This window comes from Poecile atricapillus, chromosome W (assembly GCF_030490865.1).
Source record: "Poecile atricapillus isolate bPoeAtr1 chromosome W, bPoeAtr1.hap1, whole genome shotgun sequence".
NCBI classification, from domain to species: domain Eukaryota; kingdom Metazoa; phylum Chordata; class Aves; order Passeriformes; family Paridae; genus Poecile; species Poecile atricapillus.
The window spans coordinates 32,818,283-32,844,631 of NC_081288.1; the positions used below are offsets into that span (position 1 = coordinate 32,818,283).

The window sequence follows — 26,349 nt, forward strand, 5'->3', positions numbered from 1 at the left end:
AAAAATCTGTCTGGCACTACTGAACAGCTCAAATGTGTGTGACCAAAAATATTTATAGGCAATCAACTCTGAATTTGTTAGCAACAGCAATACTGTACATTTTACATTGTTATCAAATACATAATTCAAGAGTTACAAAATAAGATCATGCATTACCACTAAATTTCATACAAGCTTGGATTGATTTCATTCCAAGAATCTGAAATGGAGACAGCGTTTTGTTTTTTTTTTTTAAATGAATAAAAACTCAAGTCTGGATTCTGTTTTAGCTTTCATGGATTTGATATAATCTTGTTACAAGAAAACCTATACAAGTTTGCTCAATTTAAATGTTAAAGTAACTACTGAACAAAAAAAGTGAGCATTAAAGTGATCAAAACAGGGAGCTACATGATTCATTCTTTTAAAGGCAGCTTTGGAGCCAGAGGTACCCTTCCACACCATGAGTATGATTTTAACAAAGATCAGACATTCATTGTGCTCAAACTCACCTTCTCCTGTTTCACCAGGCAGAAGAGTTTAAAGTAGTGAGCTGAGCAAACAGTGTCCCAGTCTGGACCAGGTTCAGTGTCAAATAGGTGTACCCATGTGTGCACAACTGAAAGAGCAGTGCTCCTTCCTTCCCTCCCACCTCACAGCTGAAAGGATGGGTAAGTTGTTGGCAATACTTCCACCTTTACATGCACCTGAACACTTGTGTGTTCTTTACAGTTCTGGAGGTGACCTGGACTAGGAGCTAAGAGGGATGGAAAGCAGTGTCCTACCCACTGTTTCAGAGGTCTTCAGCTTTGTGGCTCACGCCTCTTCTCAGTAGTATTTATGCCTCTTCAAAAAGAGCAGCATTAAGATATCAGATCATCTGTCTCCCTAGTCTCACTGCATTTACATATGGCACAAGATTGTTTTTCTCAGAGTAACTTGTGGCAACATTTTTTTCCCTAAAAAAGTGTAACAGCACAAAAAAATTCATAGCAGCATTTTACACAATTTGTGTTAAAAAAGTAGAAGTTAACCATTTGTGTATTGAGTAACAAAAGGTTTAAATTACATTTATTTTCCATTTTACACTCACTATTTACTAGTTGGACTATTTACAAAGGTTCAAATGTTGTATAAGAGAATGAGCTTTTCCCAGAATAAACTTCACACGTGAGGTAGTAGTCTACCTCAACCTGTTTTGGCTGGATATAAAGGAGGTACAGGTGGGTTTAGATCCTAGAAAAAATACAGAAGTAGGATGTTCATGTGAATTAGATTGTGTTCTTGTAGAAGAAACCATGCACACACACACATACAGAGAGAGTAATCCTATGGTAAAAACTTTAAGACCAACAGTAGATTTAGTTTTCATCTTCTTGAATGAAAAGCAGGAAAAAGAATTAGAACAGGGAGGTTGTAAGCTGTACCTCATTTATTCCAACTACATTTTTACCAAGAGGTCAGCTTTTATTTGAAGAAGCTAAAATAATTGATGTTAAAAAAGTAGAACTGAAGCGTTTAAGAATTAACTTAAAATTGGGGGTTTCAGCACTCTAATATGACCAAGGAGTATTATTTCTGTACTGGTGTAGTAGGTACCAAGACTCTTGTTCCAAGCACTGGAGGCAGCACTACTGGCTCCTGCAGGGCAAGGCACCTCAGCACATGCTTGCTAATGGACACCTCTGCAACCTAAGGGTGCCCGTGGTTAAGCCTTACTTTCCTCCAAACATTTTTAAATTGCAACACACTGCAGGAACAAAACACTTACAAGGTTAAAAGGGGAAAAAAAAAAAAAAAGAGGAAGAAGGATCTACAATGCTTTTCACACAAATCTTCTGACAGTTCACCAGTTGACCAAGTGATGAAACAGAAGTCTAGTGGATAGTTTTGGTAGCTGCAAGACAAAGTTATTGTTCTTGCCCTAGTTATATGTTACATGAAGATTGCATAGGACAAGGCAACCTTTTGGATAATTGAGGCAAGCAGTGTTGGTATCCTTTGCTCTTGACAGGCTGAATGTGGTTTAGTGCTTTATTGTAGTCACCCTTGTGCATCTCTGCCTTCAACACATCCATTTAACCCAAACACTGCCAGCTTAAGGTCTTAGCACTTTCATCTGTGGATACCAAGTAAGAGTTTAGTATAAGACTATTTGCTCAAGCTTTAACTACTGACAAAAACTCACAAGTTTTAAATAAGCTGAACACCACTGAGATGCATATTTTATTTTAGCAGATATGGAAATTTATAAATTTATATAGTCAAGTTTTTTTTTTTTAATGGCCTATTAAGGCATCTTTAAAAACTCCCTATATGGCTTTGGTTTGCTGAAATACTACTTTACATTGTTAAAAGAAAAACATGTTCAAATAAATTTGACATTATGACACAGTCACATATTTCACTTAGAACTGACAGTTATACAGATGCCTACATGTGATCACAGATGTCTCCTGTTGTGATGACACGGATAAAAAGGTAATCCAAATGTTTATCTCACAGTAGAGGGCAACCCAGAAGTCTGTGCAGAAGTGACATATAAGGAGTTATTGTCTGGAAGAGGGGGAACCACAGAGTTTCCATTAGTGGGTGAACAGCTCAGTTTCAGTTTTTCCAAGTATTCTGCATGAACAGGCTTGTGACACTGAAGGACCTTGATGGCATCTTCTACTTTAAACCATTCTCTTTTCCTTCCTGAATGAGTACAATCCAGAAGAAAGAACAGAGTTATAAAATTTTAACCGCACTACTGGTTGCTATCTAGATACTCACTTTTTCCTCAGTTCTTTGGAAGTTGAAGTTGCAGGCAAAAGAGTGAACGAAAAGACCTTGAAAGAACTGATCAATGCAAGAGATTCACTCAAGCTTACTGAAGTGCAATTCATAATAAAGCCTTTCAGATAACTCTCTAGGAGCAGATACTGCACAGAAACTCATGTGACTCTTTATATACTCCAAAAGCCACATCTGGTCATTAGAGGAAAGTGTGATGTTATATAAGTAACTTGGTACTGCCATCCTAGATTGTCATGCCTACCAAAAAACCAATCTTTAGACTGAACATGCATGCATGAAGAATGGCTTGGTCTGATTTCAAAAGCCATGTTCCATACTCAAAATCTCCATATGCATCCATATATGCAGTTACCTTGGGTTAGCTGTATGTTTTCAAGAATAATATACCTTGTATCAGACATGTTTATATAAGTTTCAAGACTTTACTAAGATCAGCTTAAGATCATCTTTCTTTTACAAATCAGTCCTTTAAAATTCAAAGTCTCTGAAAATAAATATAGACAAGGTCAATGCTAGTATTGTTAAAAATCTAATTAATTATATTTTTCACTTGGTTCTACAGCATTACAAGTACTGTGCTTGAACATATATAAACCATTGTTTAAGATCAAGGACACTTTCAGAAACACCTTGGAATATCAGACAGTAAAACATTCTACTTTTTATGGAAAAAACAAATTGGCAGTATAGTATTTGACCTTTAAAAAGTTCCAGTGTATATTCTGTCATAATATTATATTATGTAGAGTATTCTAAGAATAAAAGCAACACTACATTGGAAGTGACCCTAGATATGTGTGTATTGAAGTGTGCAAAAACAGCATCCCTTGACTTTTCCTAGAACAGAATTAGTATTCTCCCTGAATTATATAAATCGCTTCAGAAAAATGAAAAGTTTGTTTAAAACATTTTTAAGTGAGCACATAAGGACAGAGAATTAACTTACCTATATTAACCGAATCCTCCCAGTCTTCCAGTATTTCTGTCACAGTAAGAACATAAACATACGTCCTATGCTTCCGATCCTGGTTCTGCTTGAATATTAGAAGTACAAGTTTAAATTCTCATCTAAATAACTTACAGACCTACCACAACTACAAGATTAGAAACTGCTTACCTCTAAAGGATAGTTGCCAGCAAGCCTGGCTTTTATTTTCACTAAACAAACATCTATACTGATGAGACCCAAAATTATAGAAAAACAGAAGTTTTATTTGAAACAGCTGTTCTCTTTTACTAGACTAAAGAAACTGAACTAAAGCAAAGACAGTATAAACAATGCAGAAGATTGTGAAGTTCTGACCAAAGTGTGTTCTTGGTCATCAAGCTAAATATTAGCAGCTGTCCACTAATACTGCCCTAAATAAATACTAGTAACTTATCTTTTACATGTTATTAATTACCACAGTACACCACATCTGCTAAAACTGTTTCCACAAACCATTTCCTGGATGAAAGGTCATTTAAAAAACCCAAACACTTTTTGCAAGATGGAAATATTGCATCATGTGGCTGTGTCATCTACACAATGGCAATAAACGGCAATAAAGTTTCACTCTGTGAAAGAGGCAAATTAAATAGCCTATGCTTGCAATCATGACAAATGGAAAAATCATTGCCATCTGCTCATTCAGCAGGTTTGCCACGATGGCAGCACTCACCACCTGTTTAGAAGGCATGTGTTTTGCACAAGGCAGGTTAAACACAGAATCTGACAGAGGCATCTGCTCAGGGCAAGGCTGCAGCCAGTCCACACGAGGCTGGCATAGACATTATTCCTGCTACTCCAAAGCAGGCTAGTGGCAGTGTTTGAGGTGCTACCCAACCAGTCAGACCATCCTTCCCCTTGGAGAAGAACTGAACTCCTAACAAAACCAGGACCATCTACAATTACAAGTATATTAAGAACTAAGAGATGTTATGGCCTTGTGCCAATAACCTCTCCTACTTTGTTTCACTACAAGGTTAATACCGTTTTGAACTGCTGTGCTTTACTAGGAAATAAAAATTCTCCAGGAGTTCTTTGTCAGTATCACCATTAAACAGGATACATATATTTATAACACATATCCTTTCTGGCTGTATTTCTAGAACAAGAGGACTCAGCAGCAGAATTTTTTTCCATCTTCTCTTAGTTCCACCCCCAGTGGCCCCCTCAATGGTACTAACAGTTTTTGGGGGCCTGTTTATAAACAAAAGTAGGGCCTTGTTTTAAGTTAGAAGTAACCTAGAAAAGTGACAACACCAATTCTTCTCTCTTTTGGTCTAGCTGGTGTAAATGGCTTCAGAAGAACATATACCTGAATTACCAATGAATTATCATGCTTTGCAGCCCCTGTCTTAAGCCAGCAGCATAAGTATCCTGGGATTTTTGGTCTGAGCTGGGAAATGGGGAATACTTTTGTAGACTGGCCAGTAGAATTAAAACACAACCAAGTTGTTAATGTGTAGGACCATCCATACACATGCTAGTTCTACTCAAACCCAAAATATATCAGAAAAATGTGCGTAGTACTAACTACAAAGCTTCAGGTGCTACGGGAGCTTCTCTAATGAATTGTGTCATGGCTTGCATACTTCACACAATGGGACACATGACAGGAAATCCCCGTCAGGAATCCACTATAAAAGCTGGGTGAAGATTTGTACCTGAGAATAAGGGACTTCCACTTAATATACAGCACAACAGAGAAACACTGGATGTATTAGGAGCTGAAAACTATTAAAACTACAGCCTGCTCCTGTCTAGAACCTGAGCAGAAATGGGCAACACCAAGACTAAAATGGAGTTCTAGCTAGCACGTGTCCTCGTGCTGTCAGTAGTTCAGAGTCTGATGTTTATGCTATCAAATAGATGTTTTGAACTACATAGTTTGCTAAAGGTTGGATTTATCTGTTATCCAAAGCTTTGGCTTTTTTTTAACGAATCAAAGCCATAATGAGAATTCATATCCAGACTCATCAATTTACATGTATGAAAGTTGACAAACTACTTCAGCAAATTCTAACCAGGAAGGAAATGTCAAAAGAGTGCCTCAAGAAAGGTTGGTGTAATGTTTCAGAACTCTATGAATGGTTTGGTTTTAGGGAATTTTTAATTTTTTTTTAATTTTTTTTTTTTACATCTAGGTATTGTCCAAGTACTAATTTAATCTTTCCAGTAAAGGTCCAAAATGACCTGAGATTAGCTCAGCTGGTGAGAGCCTGGTGCTGGATAACACCATGGTGATGGGTTTGATCCCTGTACAAGACATTCACTTAAAAGTTGGACTTGGTGGGTCCCTTCCAACTGAGAATATTCTGTGAAACTGGTATAAGTACTTCGAACTCTTCCTATTCAACTCTTTACACATCACCTAAAGTCCTGTCTAATGTAGCAGATCCAGTAACTCTGCAAAATTATAGGTAGGTAATACTTTTGAACTTAAGTCTCATGTTGCAGCGTATCAGTTCTCACAAACAAACCATTGCTTTTAGAACTTAAAGGAAATAGCTCACCTCAAATATCCCAAGTAGTCTGCCTAGCTTTCCCTTTACTCCAGCCTATAAAGAAAACAGGAAAAAGTGTTAGCATTTGGTATTAATTTAAAAAAATATAAAGTATCTGTATCATCATCCTACATTAGCATACTCTTCCTTATTAGGGTTATTTAAGTAAGTTTTAACTTAAGCTTTAATTAGATAGTGCTGCACTAATTTTGGAGATTTTAGACTATAAGTATTAGAGTACAAAAGCTTGTTCTAATGAGTGGATCAAAGAACCCAGAAATCTTTCAATTCCATCCAGACCCAAATACTTGATCACTTACATCTATAGTGTACTGTATTTTATTAAATAGATAAATCATACCCAATACTGAAATAATCCAGGAAAATAGAAAAGAGAATTTCAAGTAGTATTATAATTAATCTAAAGAAGCAGTCATTGAAACTCCTGTGCTATTTTACACAGAAAATTAAGTAAAAGTTTTCAAAATACAGTAAGAAGTTAAACTGTAGGTTGCATGGATCTTGCAGCATAATGACTTCATGTGTGCTGGTTTTCATATCAAAGTAGCTTTTGGCATGTACTATAAACCCCAAATTTATATTCCCAATTCTCTGCAGTTCTGAACTCTTTTTCTAGCTAGTACAATTACAAAAGGCTTTCAATTCAGAGTTTTACTCCAGTATTTTAAAATAATCCCTGCATCAGCCCATGCTTTGTGATTTTTATCAATTCGGATAAGGTGGTCTTTACTTTCAACTAAGACTGTAAGGTTTGCTTTTCCAAAAGTAATATATAGTGCCTCTTCCAAGGGACATTTTTTACAATCTTCCATTAATTCTTAACAAAACTCAGTCCATATGACTGATACATAAAGGCATATGTTGCCTACTGGCAGACAAAGCCATGTTTAGATTGTTTTTGTCTTGTTGTATAACCAATATTTAAAATAGGGCTTCTTAGTGCCAAGATGACATTTTCTGATTTTCTGTCTTTGCTTCTAGCCTTAGCCAAAGACAGTTATTGATGTCTTATGTCTTTATATAAAGGACCATATGGATCCTCATTACATTTTAATAAGTAACTCTGACAAATAACTGGGCAGGCTTTAGCAATAAGTCTAATCAAAGTCTTACAAGTGAATGTTTTCTGTGACTTTTTAAAGAAAGCAGATGGCTGGTGTTATTTATTAAGCCATTTTGGTGAAGGAAGCCCAATCACAGCCTGTGCAAAATCATCAAGGCATTTTGCTTATCTAGAGCAAGAGCTAGAGCAAAAGTTAATGCAAAACTACACACAATATTCTGTGTGTCTGCTGTGATGACCAAGATACCTGTTAGAGCTCATAAAGCCAAAATACAAATGGACCTGATAGATAAGTAATTAAGCAGCATATTAATTAGGAAAGTGACAGGCCCTTATTTTGGGCTGAAAGAGTAAGCTATGCCACAACAGGCAGTAAAGATTGCTTGTGCTTTGTACTGGGTAATGAAAAAGCACTTATTCACAAAAAAAACAGCATGCTGAAGAAATGTTTAAGTTTTCCTGATCAGTCTTAATTTCCTCAGCATTACAGTATCACTTCAAGTGGGAGGTTGACAACTAACTAATATTTAACATGCAGCAAAATCACCACTACCAGCTAGGTTTACTGATACTGAATAGCTTTCACAGAGTTCTGTCAACTTATTGGTATCCCATAGTCACAATGTGAATTTATCAATGTTACTCTAAGTGGAATTTACTTAACAGTTTCTCTTTTCTCCCTCCAAGCAATCAATGTTTTAAACAAATACACTTAGTTGAGTAATTCTGAATGAAACTATTAGAAGCACTCCATTACATCAAGTGTAAAAACTCCCCAAAGCTTGAAGTGAAGCTTTGGTGCAACCAGATGTTGCTACATAGATGCGATTACTATAACTGATGTCTAATTATTCTCTACTCAAATATATATTTTTCCAAAATGCAGCATCATGCCTGCAGACAATAGTGTATTCTGAAAACCTCCACACTCAAAAGTGTAAAAAGGAACTAATTCAAAGTCTTGTGATTTTTCCCTGAAGATAATATTCAGCTGAATAATCTTCATAGTTGAAAAAGTACCTTGAATTTGACAGTGATCTTTTAAGTGCTTTTACTAACAAGAACATTTCCTTCAAGTTCTTTCTGTAATGTAGTTCAAAATGTGTCTAATTTAAGTGCTAGAGGACCAAGAAATACTTCAGCTTTATCCCCAGAACATCATAAAAGTTCCTCCTTTTCCAATGGTAAGCTTCTAATCCAGTGCACTTGTTAAATTCTAGACTTTGAAACATTTTGCCTCTCATAAAAACATACTTTTTCCTTTGGCTTTTATGTAGCCATGGCTGTTAAAATATGGTTCTTCAAGTAAACAGAATCCTATAGGCTTCTGTAAGTGTAAGGCCATCTAAAGTTTCAGAGAAAAGCCTGGAAAAACTCCAGTTTTCTTCTGACAGACAAGCTGTTGAATGAAGTGCTATACTTCCCCATAAACAGTTCTCTCTACTCTCTCTGAGTACTATGCAAATAGGACCTCAGATCTGAATCTTATGCATATATTTTAGCATTAGTCTAAATCCAGCCACAAGTGAGGAAACTATCCACTTCATCCCACAACCAGTCTGGCCTGGAGGTCATTCCTGTTCACAGATGTGGAGGTACTGCAGTCTCAGATGAGCGCCAGGCTCGCCTGTTTCCTGTAGATGGAGCAAGAGTCATGCTGCAGTTGAATTTCTAAGCTAACAGTCTACTAGGGCAGAAAGTTACCGAAGATCTGAGAGATTTGAGTTATTTTTAACTCTAGCATCTGTAAGTTAGTATTGTAGCCATTTTAATGGCTATGCTCCTGAAAGGGATGGTGGCAAGACTACTCCTGCCCCATATTTTTGCATAATTCTATAAAATGAAATGTTTGTCTACATCTGCCTAATCTTTCAGCTGAGAGTGTGCTTTATTACTTTATTTTTGCAGTGTCTAATTCTAGTCTGTAGCACCTAATTATTTTTCAAATATTAAATGCTCATTGGTGCTAATTTCTCTATTTCCCGAGAGAAGTCTTAATTGATATTACTGCCATTTTCACAGTTGCAGCAAATTTATCTTCAGGATCACCTCACTTCTCAGGAACTATAGCCACACAGGGCTAGGAGAGATTGCATATTTTCTCATAGATCTTTCAATACACTACTAAGACAAACCAAGCAAGAATCTCTTTTTTGTAAGACGGAGCAAGAAAAGGGAGGGGTTCAGTCAAGTTCACAGAAGATCTCCATTTACAAGGCTGGGCATCATTGGCTTGCCAGTCGTTTGTGTCATTTTTCTTTGAACAGTGCATGTGCAAGCAACTTATTTTCATCTTTCATGCAACTAAAGACAAAGCTCCAAATTCATTAATGGAGTAGCTCCTCATTTAGATGAGGTTCAATACCCTTCTGGGACTGCTTTATACTGTAACTTCATTTTGGTATTCTACTTCCAAGTTTGTAAAAGTTTATTGTATCTAAATAATTAAGGTAACTATCAATTTCCTGTAACTGTGAAGTGTCAGACAGCCTTAAATGAAACACTAAATATTCAGTAGCTGTAAAAACCCATATCACTAACATGAAAAAAACTGAAGAATTAAAAAACCCCTGGAGGCATATACACAGGCAGACTATGAAACAACTGCCATGTGCCCACATCTGATTACAGAGATGTTTTGAGTTGTAAAACAATGAGTCTAAATACACTACTACTGCTGTAGAAGTGAGGATATTTAAAGCCAGTGGGCTAGCAACACTTCTACCACTAATGAAGGCCATTATAATTCCCACCACTAATTTATCCATTTTAATAAATTATTAGTTTGTGCATGACCCAATACTGAAGGAACACATTTCAAATCAGCACCACTGTGCTTTCTTTGAAGTTTATTCATTCACAAAACTCTTAACAGTTCACTGTACTGTAACCAGCTTGCCAGGTGACCTTAGGATAAAAATAGAAAGGACATCCACCTTTAGAAAGGTCAGTATGAATTTCCATGGCTCAAACCCCTAAATACCACTCTTTTCTTTAAAAGTGGCACTTGGTGATCTCATGCAAGCATATAAGACGTAGCTGGTAGCTGAAGAATATTTTACTTTAAGACATGAGCTTTCAAGTCTGATCAGCTATACAAGCTATCATACCCCAGAAATTCTGAGGGAGTAGAACAAGTGTAACCAAATTAGTTTTGCTTATTAAAGCCCCATGTCTGTGAAAACTCTTCATGCATTTGCAAGCACAGCTCAAAGCTGAACATGGCTGGAATTTTATACTCCAAAACATCATAAAAAGCATAGTCCCTTCAAGATCATCCATTCTTTACCACCAAAGAAAAAACCCCAACCATGTGACTACAGTTTAGTCAGCTCTAATTTAACATGGAGATGAGACACTACTATCCCTTATCTTGGACTGTACCTTAAGTCAGATCAGCAATTAAAATTACCAGTGTGTGTTCCTAAGAACACTGAGGAGAGGACTGTGCTTTTTAGTCCTTCCCATGAACTCGTGACAGTGGGAAGACTTTCCCTAGAGGTGTTACTACTGCTTGGAAGCCTAAATCTTTGCTGAGTCATTGCTAGAATCCAAACTCTTTGTTCCTTTCAAATGGACTGTACCCTGTGGCTGAGTACATCTTGTGTAGGTCAAAATGGGCTCCTCCAGCAAGACTGAACTCAGTCTGGAACACCTTTGATTCAGGGAGGCTTATTCATTCTCAAACCTTGCTGCAGGATGGCTGCTGAGGGCAGTGAATAGTGAACTAGTCTGTTCCCCAAGTAAAATGGGAGAAGGGTCACTGAATCACAGTTCACAGATGATCTCATTTTGACACTGAATAGCAGACACTGTTTGGTGCAAGTCACATCTACATTAAGTTCCTAAGCCTCAACACCACAACAGAACCAGTCTTAAGGGTAAGCAGGATAAATCACCAAATAGCATGGCTAATAGAAAAAAAAGCGTTACACATACTAATCAGCAACAATTTTAGTGTGTTTTGGGAATAGCAAAATAGGATGAGAAAGCTTTTTAAGTCTAGTAGAAATCCCTGTACTCCACTCACTCATCAGAATGCATCCAGTTTACGAAGAATCTCATACCTTGTACTTGAAAGTATGATATTTTGATTTTTCTTTGGTTTAGACATGGCTGTTAGATATTAAAGAAACACTTAATATTTTTGACAATTTCCCTAGGAAAAATAAATGGCAAATGAAACCCCACAATTCTGAATTTGGAATTTAAGTATTGTAGTATAGGAAAACTGCATGAATTCATCATGACTTAAAGCTCTGTTTTGCCTAGTCATAGGGCAGAGATAGAAAGGCAGACTATAACCATAGTGCTTTCTTTATAGATAAGCAGCCTTAAATGTATGAATTCTCAACAGCTCAGCTAGATCAGTTTCTAATCTGTTTAGTTTGGAATGTCCTCAAAGGTCTGTTGATTTCTTGTTCTTATGCAGTAACATGTTAATGGTTAGTTTACCTTCACTCTGTTCTAGAAGAGCTGCAAGTCAAACATTTTCTTCACAAACACAGCAATGTTACACTACTATAATATGTCATTTGGCATAAAGTAACAGTTTTACTTCCAGTACTTGTTTGTAAAGGCAGACAGAAACTAGCTATGAAAGGAAAGAGTGCTGTGAAGAAGCTAAGTTAATTAGTTCACCTCACCACACTACACCCCAGTTCTAACGCACAGAACTGCAGTTCTTTGAATTCCATAACCACAAAGGTCTCAGTCAAACAGTGGATAAAGGAGGCATTCCCCTCTTCCTCCTTGGTTCCCATCTGAAGACAACAGCAGCAAAGATCAACTATTTTTTACTTTGTTTTGTTACCTCTTCATACACCTCTCTCACGGCTGCTCCCCCTGGCTCTTCTTCTGGTTCCATTCCTCCACCTGGTACAATCCACTGATCTGGATATCGGCTACTGCTTACCAACAGCACCTATAAATAATTGCAAGTGACTTTTAAAATACAGCTCACAAGTCAGGAATCTCACTACTATCTGCTTTTTCATCAATGCACTTATTCACCGAGCCAGATGGATGATAGACTTTAGAAAAAAACAGGCAAGCAGGAGTTGGAAAAAGAGAACAACAGTTAACATCCAATCTTTTTTATAAAACTAAGTCAAGACAATGTCATTGCAGTCTCTTTGTACAAATGCTTTCATTGGATGCTTAGACACAATGTGGAAAATACAGAATAATGTGCACAGGAGTGAAGGCAAACAACAAAAATCTAACAACAATATTTTCCAGAACTAAGGCTTCAAATTGTATAGATGGCAAAGTGTGAAAATTAAGGCATTTTCTTCACAGAAGTTAAACTAGTCTAATTTTTAGTCAGAAACATTCTTCTTTTTAGTTATCAGTGTTATGTTAGCATGACATGCTTACACTATTGCATAACTAAAATGCAGGGAGAGTACTTCATTGGCCCTTGTCCAATTTGGTTCCTTTTAAACATTTACATAAGAGGAAAAATAACAACACATTGAATTTGATTTCTAAATTTAACATTTTTTCCCAAGACACCTTAATTACACTTAATTTGACTCTCAGCTGGTTCTGTCATTGATATACACCAACTTAAAATCCCCTGTCTATAGGGCCTGTCCTTCATAATATTCAGAGCAGAGATGTCTACCTGTCCAACTATGATACCTTGTATTTAGAGCAATTTTGCAGTAGAAGTTTATGAAAATAAGACCTTGATTCAAGATCACTTGGCAATAGGCAGTTTAACTTATATTTGAGACATGTCCCAGTTACTAAGACATGCTCAGTCATCTGTGTAGTAAAAGGCTTCCTATTCTAGGCAATACTTACATAAACCCTACCCTGAAGTCAAAGGACAACTGTGGGGAGTAAAAGGGCAGGGTCAGTGCTCAAATCTTGAAAAGCAATCAAAAGACTAGAACAAGAACCTCAAGTCTAAAGGTTATAGTTTTAACTGGTGCCAGACATCTGAAGTGACAGCCCCAGCCCTCACCTTTATGGACTTCAAACTTACCCCCGGTTGGGTTAAGTGGGGAAATGGCTCTCTGATGACAGCAACAGGGAAATGATTACACTTATACTATGCCCCTTTGGCATTCATGGAAATAGGCTGTGGGTTCACCTACAGGAACTGGGAGTGTAATTCAGATGACTGCATACTTTGTGAATGTAACAATATGTGTGCATACTGAAGTGCACCTAGAAGAGCCTTATCTGACAAATACTGTTGCAATGCTTCTCTCATGTGCAGTCAAGATTAGTACAGTGGAGACTCCTTTATGGTAAGACTAATTTCCCCAAAGTTTTTTCCTATGCTAAGTAAAGAATACAGCAGAGACATCTTTTAGTACAGAAGCATTGTTAGCATCTGATTGAAATGTTCACGTTTTCAGTCAACTCAAGTATTTTATTCAGCTATCTAAAAACCTAAAAATAGTCAGCAAAAGCAATAAATTTAGACACAAGTGCATCTCAATCTTTACAGCCAAAGGTTTTGGTTTTCTAGGATCCTTTGACATTAATAGGAGATTCACAGACTCTACACAGCACTACTAAAAGTCATTTTAGAAAATATTTTTGAACACTTAGGTGGAGCACCTATATCACTACAAAGAACCACTTTAAGCAGTGCTTAGAGCGGTTATAAAAATCAAGTTAGGAATTCACTTCTGAGTTCCAGATATAAGCATTAAACATCTTTTTCTGCTGCTGAAGCTAGCACTCAATCCAGTCATGTGAAAGCTAGCAACAATAATGAACAAAAGGATGATTATCGTTAAATCATTCCCATCAAGGTTGAACAATTTAAAATCAGCATTCATTGCTTAGTTAAGGCTAAGCATAAAACTCTTAATTACTACTAAGGGATAAATCAGGTTGCTCATTCTGGCAGTGCAGTGTAAAGCCAGGACTTTTTTATGCTTTTATATATAATAGTTGACTATTGCTAATCTGATCAATAGACTATTAAGCTGGGCTTGTACATATATTAGCTTTAAATTACCCTTTTAAAAAGCAGAAACAAATACATCTAGCAAGTAATCAACATTAAAATACATTAACTCTTGTAGATAGGCTTTACGGCTATGTATACAATAAACTCCCAAACATTACAGCCTGGGAATTCATTTTAGCAACTACCCAAACAAACAGCCACTAACCCTGTAACTGAAGCATTTTCTCAAACATCTTTCCCTCTATGCTTTATTCTCCTATGATCCTACTGCTTTCACAGTCTGAATCCAAGGCATCACACTAAGTTATATCTCTGAGATCCTCAGATGCATCATTTTTTTCCCAATTAACACATGAAGCCACATGGTCACAAAGCATCCATCCTGGGGTAATGCTATCAAAACCATACTTGGTGTTAATCAGAATCAACAAACAAGACCTGATAGCTAGGAGTTGCAGGATTGCGTATTAGGGCTGAAAAGCATTCCACAGATGTTTTCAGCCATAGCATCAAGCAGTCTTCCATGTTTTTGTTTTTTGTATGTTGTTTTGTATTCCATGTAGTTTTGAGGTGTTTTCATCTGTAAGTGGCTAGAAGATACATTCTCCAGTACCTAAATGATAAGGCTGAAAATATAAATGTCATTTAACTGTGAAGACACCAAAAAGCTGTGCTTGGTTGACACTACACTCACATGCCAAGAGAGGTGCAAAAATCAGCAGCAAAAATGCAGCAATTCACCTTCCCTTAACAGAAGATAATGAAACTAGGAGAAATGTGATCTAGACTGTCTGGACATCCAGTCTTTTCTGAGGAGGCTCATGGTCAAGCAGATTACAAGAGTCTACTGGAAAAGAAAAGACTGCAGAATCTCACACACCTGTATTTTTTTCTGGCTTACACACACCAAATTTTACACCATAACCCCATTAGGCTGGGAAGAAAAACAGCAAAAGTACGTCCTATGCAAAGAAGTCTGTGTCCTGTATCCCCAAATGCAGAGAAAGGAATAAGATTTGAGTTGTATTACTTGCTAGCAATCACTGCCTTTCCTATGTCTCTGACTAAAAGACTTAGTGTTGATAGCTCTTGTACAAAAAAGGTAGAGAGTACTGCAGTGAAATCTGCTTGTCTAGTTATATAGCTAAGTTTATCTTAGACTAAGGTAAAGATACCATAATGCTGCCAAGTGAAGCTGCAAAGTTCAGCTAAGAGGAAACAAAAGAAAAATCCTTCCATTAAGTGTTACCAGCCAAGTCGCACCTCACTTCCAAGTCCAGGAATAGCAATGACCTTTGAGTGTAGTGAGGAGGAGAAACTGCTAGCCAGCCTGCTTGTAATAAGCACCTATCAATACGTGTAACAATAATACGGTTAACCAAAAAGATTATTACAGGGCAGGTGGCATCATGAGACTTGCTCACTATAAATGCTAAGCTTGCAGACAAACAACTGAAAATTTCTAAAGATGCTGAAGTTTTGGCCTCTTGAGTGTTCTCAGGTCAAAACCACTCATGAAACAGTAGCCATTTATTCCAGAAGACCAAAATGGCAACAGCTCAGAGTAATACGAATTACAGCCCCAAGCTATTAATCTTGTTATTTTTTTTCATATTAAGCACTAGAGAATTAGAAAATGGTTTAAGTTTATATAAAATATTGTTTTCCATCTTTTTTAACTGAAGGACATTATACCTTACCAAAAGAATTTACATACAAAAGCAAGAATAAAGTTTAAATTAGCTAGAGCAAACCCCCTCAGCTGGATTCTTTAGACTTCAAAACAAAGCCATCCCTAACTTGAAGGAAAAACAGTTGCAAATATGCCATTCTGATTTCACAAAAATTATTTGTCATCAGATGACTTTAAGTTCTCTGTTCCCAGACTAATCCCATCTATTCTTGTTTTCCCCGCTGCCATTTTCTCCCCTCTCATCACTCCCACTACTCCAGCAGCTTTGTCCAACTTGGATGCTTGAATTACCTGATGGAGATAGCAAAGTCCACCCCTCTTTACAGCCAAGCTAGCAGTTAAAAGAAGCAATATCCTAGAGAAAAGGGATCAACCCCTCATTCCCAAAAGAGTGCTGAGCATGTGTGACTCAGCTGCAAAGAACACCACGGTTGCTCAGGTATACTGCTCGGAAGCCAGGTGCATGCAAGACAAAGGATTTGGCTCCCAAACTCTACTAACACGAGTACACACAAATAATTTCAGAAGATTTAAACTGATCAGAGCGTAGAAAAGATCATTAAGGCATTAAAATGTACCTCTCAGATACAAAACAGTGTCAAATGCTGTTAAATGTACTGGATATTTTCATAGGCTTTAGAAACATTTAGAGAATAAAAAGTCTAAGTCTACTTTGAGAAAAAAGACAGGACCCATTCTGATGGAGGTGAATGTAATACAGTTTAACACACTCAATATGGAAACTCAGCCTACATGGTTGGTCTGCTAAAGTTACAAGCACCCTAAAGAGTCAGAAAGACGGCTTAATCCTAATACAGTCAAAAGGGTCAGGCAAGCCCTATGATTTGTTTAAAAACAGCCACAAACAGATGCTCAGGGAAGAATACAAACAGTAAGTGTTTTATTATTCCTTAACACTTTCAACTTCCAATTGTTTTCAGCTCAGGAGCATCCTTAAGAGCACTAGGGAACAAATTTGAATGCTGCAACACTATTGAGAATCAAGGAAAAGCATCTCTTACAAACACTGGATCATATTTGCAGAATTAACTGTATAATTTTTTAGGCAAAAGCACACATCTCATCTTAGAATATGTCAGCCTGCTACTGTACTTAAGAGCTTTCCTTTATCTAACACTTTTTTTTTCTATTTTAAGAATCACTCTCATCCTCGTAGTTCTGAAACAGTTTCTCAGCTCCCCTATAGGTTAATGTGGTATCCTTGTCCTAGAATGCCATTGCCTTTTTTTTGGACTGCAGAAGGTTGGAAAATTAAGCTCCATACCTTGCCATAGCAATGCTACGCAGGCAGCATTTAGTAAGGAACATTTGCTTTCCTGAAACGATTCTCAGTAGAGTGACTGTTTATAGTCCTCATTTGTTACTGCAATAATTTCCAAAATTACTTTCTTTTTTAAACATGGAGAAATAACATGCACAAAGTCAGTAAAGTAGTAACAAAACCTTAGGATCAGACTTGACAGCATTTTAAGAATTAATTAAAGTCAAGGCTGCAACACCCTTACCTTCCCCCTAACACTGGGATAATGAGTTCAGGAAGGTGATCTGGATGAAAGCAAATTCCCCATGAAAGCTTAGTGTCCAGCCTGCACACACAGCACCCATCAGGACATGGCCATTCAAGGGCAGCGCTGCACAAGCTGGGGCAGAAAGGCACCACCGCAACCTCCCCGTTTCACAGCAGCCTATACCAACTCAAGAACCTCCAGCCAAGCACTTTAAAGACAATAGACTGAAAAGCAGTCCCCAGCTATGACAGAGGTTAAAGAGATGATTTAGCCTCACTGTTCAGTGAGGAGCTGGCACAACAGCAGAGGAATGGTTAACTAGCAGTACAATGCTCATTAATTTCAGCACAAATCTTGAATGCATCTCAGAAAACTGGGTTCTGTCGACACAATATATTAAAGTCTGAAATATCCTCCCAACTTTAAGATCACTTTTCAAAGCAGCAACACAGCACTTGGATATCAGTCAATGCTACTTTACCCCCATTCTGAAGATGAATGGTAAAGAAATATGGATAAAACTTTATAATACTTCAAAATTAGATCTGGAAACTATTTTTCCTTTGAGACCTTCTGACTTTAAGGCTATATGGTAATAAGGAGAGATGCATCAGACTTTTTCAGAAGTTTTGCTTTTGACTTGCAATTACGGCTATAATATTTTATAAATTTTATTTCACATTAAATTCAAACATTTGGCTAACATGTTATAGTGATACAAAATTTGAGTGTCTTCCTCTGGCTATTTAAAAGACTTCATTCTGTTCTTCGGCTAAAGTGCTCATATCAGGAATATAACAGCACTGTACTACTATGGCATGACAATCAGAGCACATTTTCTCACATAAAGTGACTCAAGTCACCTGTAGCATTTTATCTTCCCCCAAAGCTTTAGCACGCTTTGGAGAAACAGATGTTAAGGTGTCACAGGGTGATGAAGGGTGCAGATCTTGCACTCAGACATATGACAAAAGTAGATTCCTGGCTGAAAAAAAAAAAAAAAAACAAACCTGCAAACAAACAAGAAACTTCCCATAAGTGCCTATAAAAGAAGTTTTACTTCTCACGCTGGGCCAGTTCTCCAACCCACTTCACATCACAACCTCCTTCCGTCATGCTTGCTAATGCAGACCAAGGGAGAAACCACAACTTCAGGTAGCAGGGGAAGAGCAAAATTAATATTGCTGCCCATTTCTTTTTAACTTGAAACCTCGGCCTAATCTCAAGCAGAGCTAGGCTTTACTGGTTACTCAGCAACATAATCTGTTTGACTAAGGGATCAGCTTCCAAGCACTTGTCAGAAACAGGAGCTCCAAGCCTTTGAGGGCTGCTCAGCCACAGGTAAAGATTTGCCAAGGTTATTTCTTGACAAGTACCGGTTACCTTGTAGTCTTTTCCATCTTTGAGATAGATCTTTGAAGACAAAAAAAGTATTTACATTTGTAGGACTGCTTCACACAAGGGCTTAAGCACTAAGTCAAAAAGCCACTGAATTAAAGCAAGCTTTTCAAGAGTTCTACAAACAAGACTGGAAAAATATACACATCAACCTATGGTCTGTGACCTCACATATCTATAAGAGATGTTTAAAAACAGCTATGTCTACAAACCCTAGCTGGAGATAAGAACACACATATGTGTGTATGTATATAGGTATATATATATATCTAGCTAAGATATTAATACATTTCTGAAGAAGTCTACCATTATGCTGTTTCACAGTAGCTTGGGAGTTTTGAGCACCACTGAGTTAACTGAAGCAATTCAATTAGAAACTTTGCCACCAGTTTAAATCCCAAGTAAACTTAGGATGGTGCAAGTAAGCTAAAAAGAGTATTTTTTTCAAGTATCTTAGCACAAATATAACTAGTTAAAAAAGACAGCGTGTTCTAAACAGGGCAAAAAGTGCTTTGTTATAGGACATCTTAGCTTGATGTTATACAACCCTACAGTCGTATTTCCTTCTCCCCTCAGCCCACTTTGAGCAACTATCAACCCCATTAAACAAATCCGTATGGTAAAGAAAAGTAATACCATAGGTATGGGGAAAAAAATATTTAATGTTTCAAAATAAAAAAAAAACACCTCACAGTTGACTGATGTCAGTATCTGAAGACTTATGAATGAAAACTGAAGATTTCTGCCATGGTGAACAGCTGAATTCCCACAGCCTCACTAAACCTGCAGGCTTCCACTGTTGACAAGTAGTTGGAATTTGTCAGAAAATATTCCAGCATGAAAACAAGGTGCATATGTCATGCCTGCAGAAAACTGCTTTTCTGTGGACATAATAAACACCAGTGTCTTGTATCCGGAGTTGGTTACCTGACATAAATCCTACCACAACAACCTAACATTCAATTTTTCTTAATACTAACACGAGCTTTAACCCCACATGAACCTGCAGGGATACACTATAAGCAAACACTGCCTCTGTAGATACATCATTAAGAGCCATTTTGGAAGCTGCTTATAGGTCTTGATTTTTCAAGCTATACCTTTTCTACAACATGCAGAACATAGATTCATAGAATGGTTTGGGGTGAAAGGGACCTTAAAAGATCATCTGGTAGTTCCAGCACCCCCAACACAGGCAGGAACACCTTCCACTAGACCAGATTGCTCATCCAACCTAGCTGATAATGTCCAAATGTCAAGAAAATGCTGAGGAAAAGCTAAGGCAGCAATTATCCCATGTTAATTACTCTTCCTGTCCATTAGGAGGGCAGGGACATGAAACAGAAAAAAATAAAAGCCACAGTGTGCTTCAAAGTCCATAGTGAAATGTGTATTCTCTGGCATTTGAAATATGCTTATATTCTATCAGACCGTCATAACACATGGTAGGTAACCCATACCACTATGGAGCCCCTGCCAGCCTTAAATAACACGCCATGGTCATAGCCCAAGTTATCTGAATGCACACATTATTTGTGTGTTTACACCTGAGAGCTCTACACTGAAGGATAATGAAACCAAATGAAAAATTCCATGTCAAGTATGGAATGTTTTTCATGACTGTGCAAGTTTATTTACAGTAATTCCTAGAACACCTCATTTTGCCAGGGTAGCCAGGTGATACTTCTGGGCCCTGGTTTTATAGATCAGGTTGCATAACAAAAGATCTTTCTGGCTTTCAGATCATTTAGACCAACGCATCTAAAAATAACATTTTGCATTTTCCTTCAATAAAACTATTGCTAATATGAAGCAAAAGCTGTATAAAACTGAGGAGCACTATTTTTTTTTTTAAATGATGAAACTGTGACCACTGTAACAAGACATAAGAAACCCCCACTTTATCTTGGCATTCTACAAGCAAATAAATAGTTATTAAATCAGACCAAAAAGGAGCTATAAGACTAGGAGCTTATAATTTTTAACTCAAGAATAAGATAGTTGACACACAAGTGTATGGCCTGCTACAGAGGGGGGGGGAACAAAAAATAAATCTACATATCCTGTAGGTGTGTAGCAATACGTTTGCTGTATTGCTCACTACTGTCTCAATATTAAAAAAATCTCCCATCTGTTTGCATCTCATGTACAAGGCTGAACAACAAAGACAGAATTAAAAATTTAAAAGCTTGAAGCCTTTTTTTGCATATGAAACTATTTTAGGTCTGCCACTAGCAACTGCTGGCTGAACACTAAAGTAGGGCTTTCAGTACCATATTTGATTACATAAAGCACTGTTACAGATGCCAAAGTAATTAGAATGCACTCAAAGTTTATATTCAAAATACTTAAAAATAACTGCTCATTTATTTGTATAAGATGTAGTTGATGGAAAAAAAATTAAATTAGGTTTTAAAATTATTTCAGTTACTCAAATTGGTACAAAATTTATGTTTATTACTATTTGCTCTTGCTGCTTCAAAGGCGTGCCTTGTTCTCTGCACTGAAAAGTAAGAATTTCCTTGCCTACCCTCTGCCCAGACCCTAAGACAGGAGGATTTTTATGTAAAATTACTATTTGCAGAACACTGAATGCATAAACAATTCCAACCTGTGGAAGCAGTCGGTCCTCACCGTACCAAGAGGTTTCTCCTGCAGGCTTATTCTAAAGCTGCCATCCACTCCTAGTTGCTCAAGAGAAACTTGCATTTCAAATCCACCAGCCCATCCCTGCCTGCTGAATACCATCAGCTTTTTTGCACACACCTACCAGCTTCTTGTTTGTTCAAAGCAAAAAGGCTGCACCCCCTCCACGCACTGCATGCCCACATAGGCTTGCTTCATTTTCTTAATGGGATTTCTCCCTGCAATTACTGGTTAATTTCCTTAACAAACGAAAGGAACCAGCACTTAAGCTCATATCCAGCCATCTTGCTGCCTCTTCAGCCTAAATGACAGCACTGAGACTAAAACAGGCAACACTTTAATGACAACAGTCTAAGGGACCAACTGCTTTAACACTCAAACCCCAAAGCTACTGGGCACCTTACTTAGCTGTTTGGGCTTCCTCCTTTTTAAAGGATTTTTCTTTTAAAATCATATACTATGACAGCATAAACCAAAATGGACTATACAGCACTAAATTGTTCTGTGTGGAGGCACTAGAAGATGAAGAAACATGGATTTTCACAGTGGTGCAGCTGAACAATCATCAGTCATCTTGGGTACCTGCTTTCAGCTGCAATATCAGCTCTCACAGCAGCAGCTTTTGACGGGTTGCAGGACTGCAGGGAAGCCCAGTTTGTGGCCTGTAACACTCAAGAGAACTGACTCAACACTTTTAAGCCTGGCAACAAGGACTGGCAAGTCTGGCAGTAAGTCTAATTGGACTGGGTGCTGTAGCTGGGAAGTAGGAGTTTGGCATCTGTATTTCAAACCGCATACAGGAACCACCAGGCTGAATTTTGCCTCAGCAGTATCCTACAGCACACCTATGTTTCAAATTGAGAAACAAAGAAGCAAACTGAAACCCAATGTAAATAGTTGTGTAATAGTATTAAAATAAATGGATGTATAATGAAATGTAAGGGATGGGTCTTTTTCTATTGACATGTTACTTCACTGCACATAAAACTCAGCTGTAACATCAACAAGGCTACAAAGGTAGCATAAGAAGTGCAGTGTGGTTAAGAAGTCGAGCAGGAAGCCATAACAAGCAGACTTTGCTAGATGAACAACAGAGATACAAAATGTTTTAGTGACTTGCCCAATTTTTGTCAATGGGTACAAAAAGCTGTTACTGAAAATGCCCAAGTCTTTAGTTGAGAGGCAGTGTCCAGAAGTCATGATATCGACAGGGGACATCACATGAAGTTGCAGAAGAAGGATCACCTTCAAGTAAGAACACTGCTGTGGATTTCTGGTACAAGCTGAGAGTTCATGAAGTGGCAACAAGTTAAGAGATGTAGATATCACCAGTAAACGCAAGATGACTACACAACAGCTTTACAATCACAATAGAAATGGGTCTTGTTACATCTTTTCTAGTATAGCTAGAAAGAAGTGTTAGTAACCTTTTACACAGCACAACATGACCCCATCTAAAGCAACCACAAGTGTCACCCCACATTAAAAAATACATTCACCAAACAGAAGGAGATGCAAGACCTACCATGCTGAACAAAAGAGAAAACTGTTGTTAAGAGAAGATGATTAAAGACTTCAAGTTCATAAGAAATGCTAAGAAAGGAATGACTGCTGTTTAGATATGTCAGAAAGCTAAGTGCAAGAAAGAAGGAAAAAAAAAGCTTAAGCTCAGCTATAACAGGCTAGGGACTAGCCTTCTGGATAGTCAGAATGGAAGTAGAAAAAAAAAAGGTTAATCCTAAGATTTGTATCACAAGATTGTAAGAAATACTCATTTCTCCAGATAGAACCTAATCAGATAAAAAGTAGAACAAATTTAGTCTTGTAGACAGTATTAAAAAAAAAAAAAAAAAGTTGAGATTTGGATTTCTTGATTTTAAGACTCCTAAAAAGAAAAGTATTGCTAAAAATGTTATTCAGTAGTTGGTTCTATTTTCTCGACTCCAATGTCAAGCAACTCTTTGCTTATCCTATAAGTCAAAATAACTATGAAAACTACTCTATCCTGTAGTTATCCTCCACCCCCACCTCCCAACATCTTCTCCAGGAGTCTCCTGTTTCCTTCTCCAGTCATTCAAGTACCACACCCTCATGCTCCTTCCCTGCAGAAGTTACCCTACACTTAAACACCCTGGAGATGTAGCTTGGCTGAAAATTGATGCTGCAATCTCTAGAGACTTAGAAAAGAAACATGAAGACATTCACATGGAGTAGAACAACACAGAAACTACCAGGACAAGAGTGTTCAAGAAGACAGAGGCAAGCCTCAAATACCTACTTTGGGGAACATGGCAGGTGATTGAAGTTAATCACAAACAACAGTCAGGCATTAAACTTCTAAGGAATAGATTCTGATACAGAAGAAACTGACACTTGGGAAACAGCTCCTAAACAAGTTCAAGCTGTTAGCACTGCTTTTCTGGAAATAATTTGTCAGAAAACAATTTTAACTGTTTCCACACGCATAATCTATGTCCTAAATCTGATCTGATGTTTTCCCACTCATTTCATCCTCAAATATGTCTACCTGCATCATCCCAGCAATACAGGTACTCCATCCAGAATACCACAAAGGACTGCAGTGCAATAATGGTCAGTACCCTTACTCTTATATAGCCCAGTGAAGCTGCTACTATCACCCTTAGCCTCAAAGGACATTATTACACAAAAACAATATTCTGAAGCAGCCAGTGATCTCATTGGATGCAAGACTGAAAGAGAATGAAAAGAAGTTGTACCAGGAAATGAAGAATGAATGGAAATCACTGACAAAGGTGACCCTAACAATGAATTTCGAACTACAATTGGTGCAAAAAGCCATAACAGTGGCTCAGGTGTTCAAACCACATATAAGACTAAGCTGGAGTAGCATCCAAAACTAAATATTAAAGTCACATAAGTGGTGAAGTATGTTGGAGTGTCAGAGACCGTGAAAAGCTATAACCCAAGAAAAAAGCTGTAACAAGACCTTGCAAGATTTCTGCTGGGTGCCTTCCTCTTTTATACTAGGAAACACTCGTCAGCGTGACCCCAAGGCTATATTTATGCCACACAGGAAATAATTTTTTTGCTTAAACCCAAGTGCCTGTATTTTGAGATCAGGCCTCTTCCCACCGAATTATATTTACTTCGTAGATGTTCAAGGAAGACATTCGCTGTACTGACAGCTTGGGAAGGGTACCAGCATCTTCCAACTTACAGAAAAAGGCAGGAAAAACCCCCACACACTAACCTTTATAGTAATTTCATGACTATTAAACAAGAAAATAAAAACAAATCGCAAAAGGGTATGTTTCCAGCCCGAGACCATCTACAAAGGCATTGTGCAATGAAGCCATCAGTCGAGCTCCCAGATAACGGGCAGTGCCATTGACCTTGGCTCGGAACACGGGACAACTTTGTTGCCACCTCCCGACTCTGCTGCAATATAAAATTTCGGGTGAGCGCTGCCCGCTACAACAACTCTCCCTCTCCCGTGCTCGTTCACAAAATATTTCTAAGCCCCATTTTGCTCCCTCTGTGGGAAAACCAGGTGTCCCAAGCACAGGCTGTTTTTTTATCGCCCAAGCGGGGCAGGAGATTCTCCTGCAGGGTGACACACCAGCCCTGCCTTCCACGCGCCATTATACATTAACCGGTTTTCCGCGTGTTACGGGCACACAGGAGATAAGCCTGGAGTTCCAGTCGGTGTCCTGGCCCATTCCGCCCCGCCCTGAGAGCCGAGTCTCCCTCTCGCTCCTCTCCGCCGAGGGGCGCCGGGGCCGCGCACAAAGGCGGCGCCGCGCACGTGGGCGCGCACCCCGCCGCCCCAAGATGGTGGGCGAGAGGCGCGCCCGCCCCGCCCCCGGCACCGCTCGGACCGGCACAGCCCGGGGGCCGCCCGCCACCGGCTCCGGCCGGCCGGCACCCGCGCGGCCCCGCCGTGCCGCCTCTGCCGGCTCTCGGGGCGGCGGGAGCCCCGGCGCGGCTGTGCGCACTGGGGGTGTCCCCCGGGAGGCGCCCGTGCCCCGCGGCCAGACAAAGGGATGCGGCAGCGGCGGGGCCGGCGGAACGGGAACCTCGGCCGGGCCGAGCGCGGCGCCTCCCGCCCCACGTGCTCGGCGGGCTCACCTCGTCCTCCCGCTCGCTGCGGAAGCACAGGCACGCCGCCCGTTTCTTGTAGCCCTCCCGGTCGTACGTCCGCGTCTGGTTCGGCTTGAATTTCATCATAGAGGCGGTGACACGCCGGCTGCCCCCGGCCGCCGCTGCCGCCGCCACGGCTCCTCTCTGTGAGCGCCGCCGCCGCGCCCCTGGGACACCGGCGCGGGGCCCCCGCTCGGGAGCGGAGCCGGAGGAAGGCCAGTCCCCGCCGCTGTCACAACAGCGCCGCGCCGCCTCTGCCGCTGGTGCCGCCGCCCCGGGAGTTGCGCCGCGCCATGGAGGCTCTCCCGGCGCCCCGAGCCGCCGCCGCCCGCCCGCGGCGGCCGCCCCTGCGCCCCCACTATTTAACCGTAAGGCGCATTCCTGCGCCCGCCGCGCCGCTCCGCGCAGGCGCCGGGCGGGGCGGGGCCGCGGGGGGCGGGAGGTGCCGGGTGCGGCGGGCGCGAGCAGCGGCGCGGAGTGGGAGCTGTGTGGGAGCTCTGTGGGTCCGGGATGGCCGGCGGGGCCGCGGAGGCGCCGCTCCAGGGCCGCTGGGCCGGAGCCCGGAGCCGGTGCGGGGCACGGGAGGGCTGCGGTCCGTGCCGGCAGCCGCCGTGGCACCGAGCCCGGCGTAGGTGTGCGAGGCGGAGCGGCTTTCCCCGCGCGGTGCGTGGGG

General features: G+C 39.6%; 1 protein-coding gene across 2 annotated transcripts; it reads right to left on the reverse strand.

The window, feature by feature from the left end:
- On the reverse strand, nucleotides 1-26,079 carry LOC131591729 (diphosphoinositol polyphosphate phosphohydrolase NUDT4B). Of its 2 annotated transcripts, none has more exons than XM_058862723.1 (5): nucleotides 25,665-26,079; nucleotides 12,165-12,275; nucleotides 6,277-6,321; nucleotides 3,725-3,812; nucleotides 1-2,676 (listed from the first exon to the last, which is right to left on the reverse strand). In XM_058862723.1, exons 1-5 carry the CDS (start codon nucleotides 25,761-25,763, stop codon nucleotides 2,474-2,476), a joined length of 546 nt encoding a protein of 181 aa, XP_058718706.1. In that variant the 5' UTR covers nucleotides 25,764-26,079; the 3' UTR covers nucleotides 1-2,473. The 2 variants fall into 2 exon arrangements, with proteins under 2 accessions (XP_058718706.1, XP_058718707.1); XM_058862724.1 differs by having other exon boundaries at nucleotides 3,725-3,809; nucleotides 25,665-26,073.
- Nucleotides 26,080-26,349: the final 270 nt, after the last annotated feature.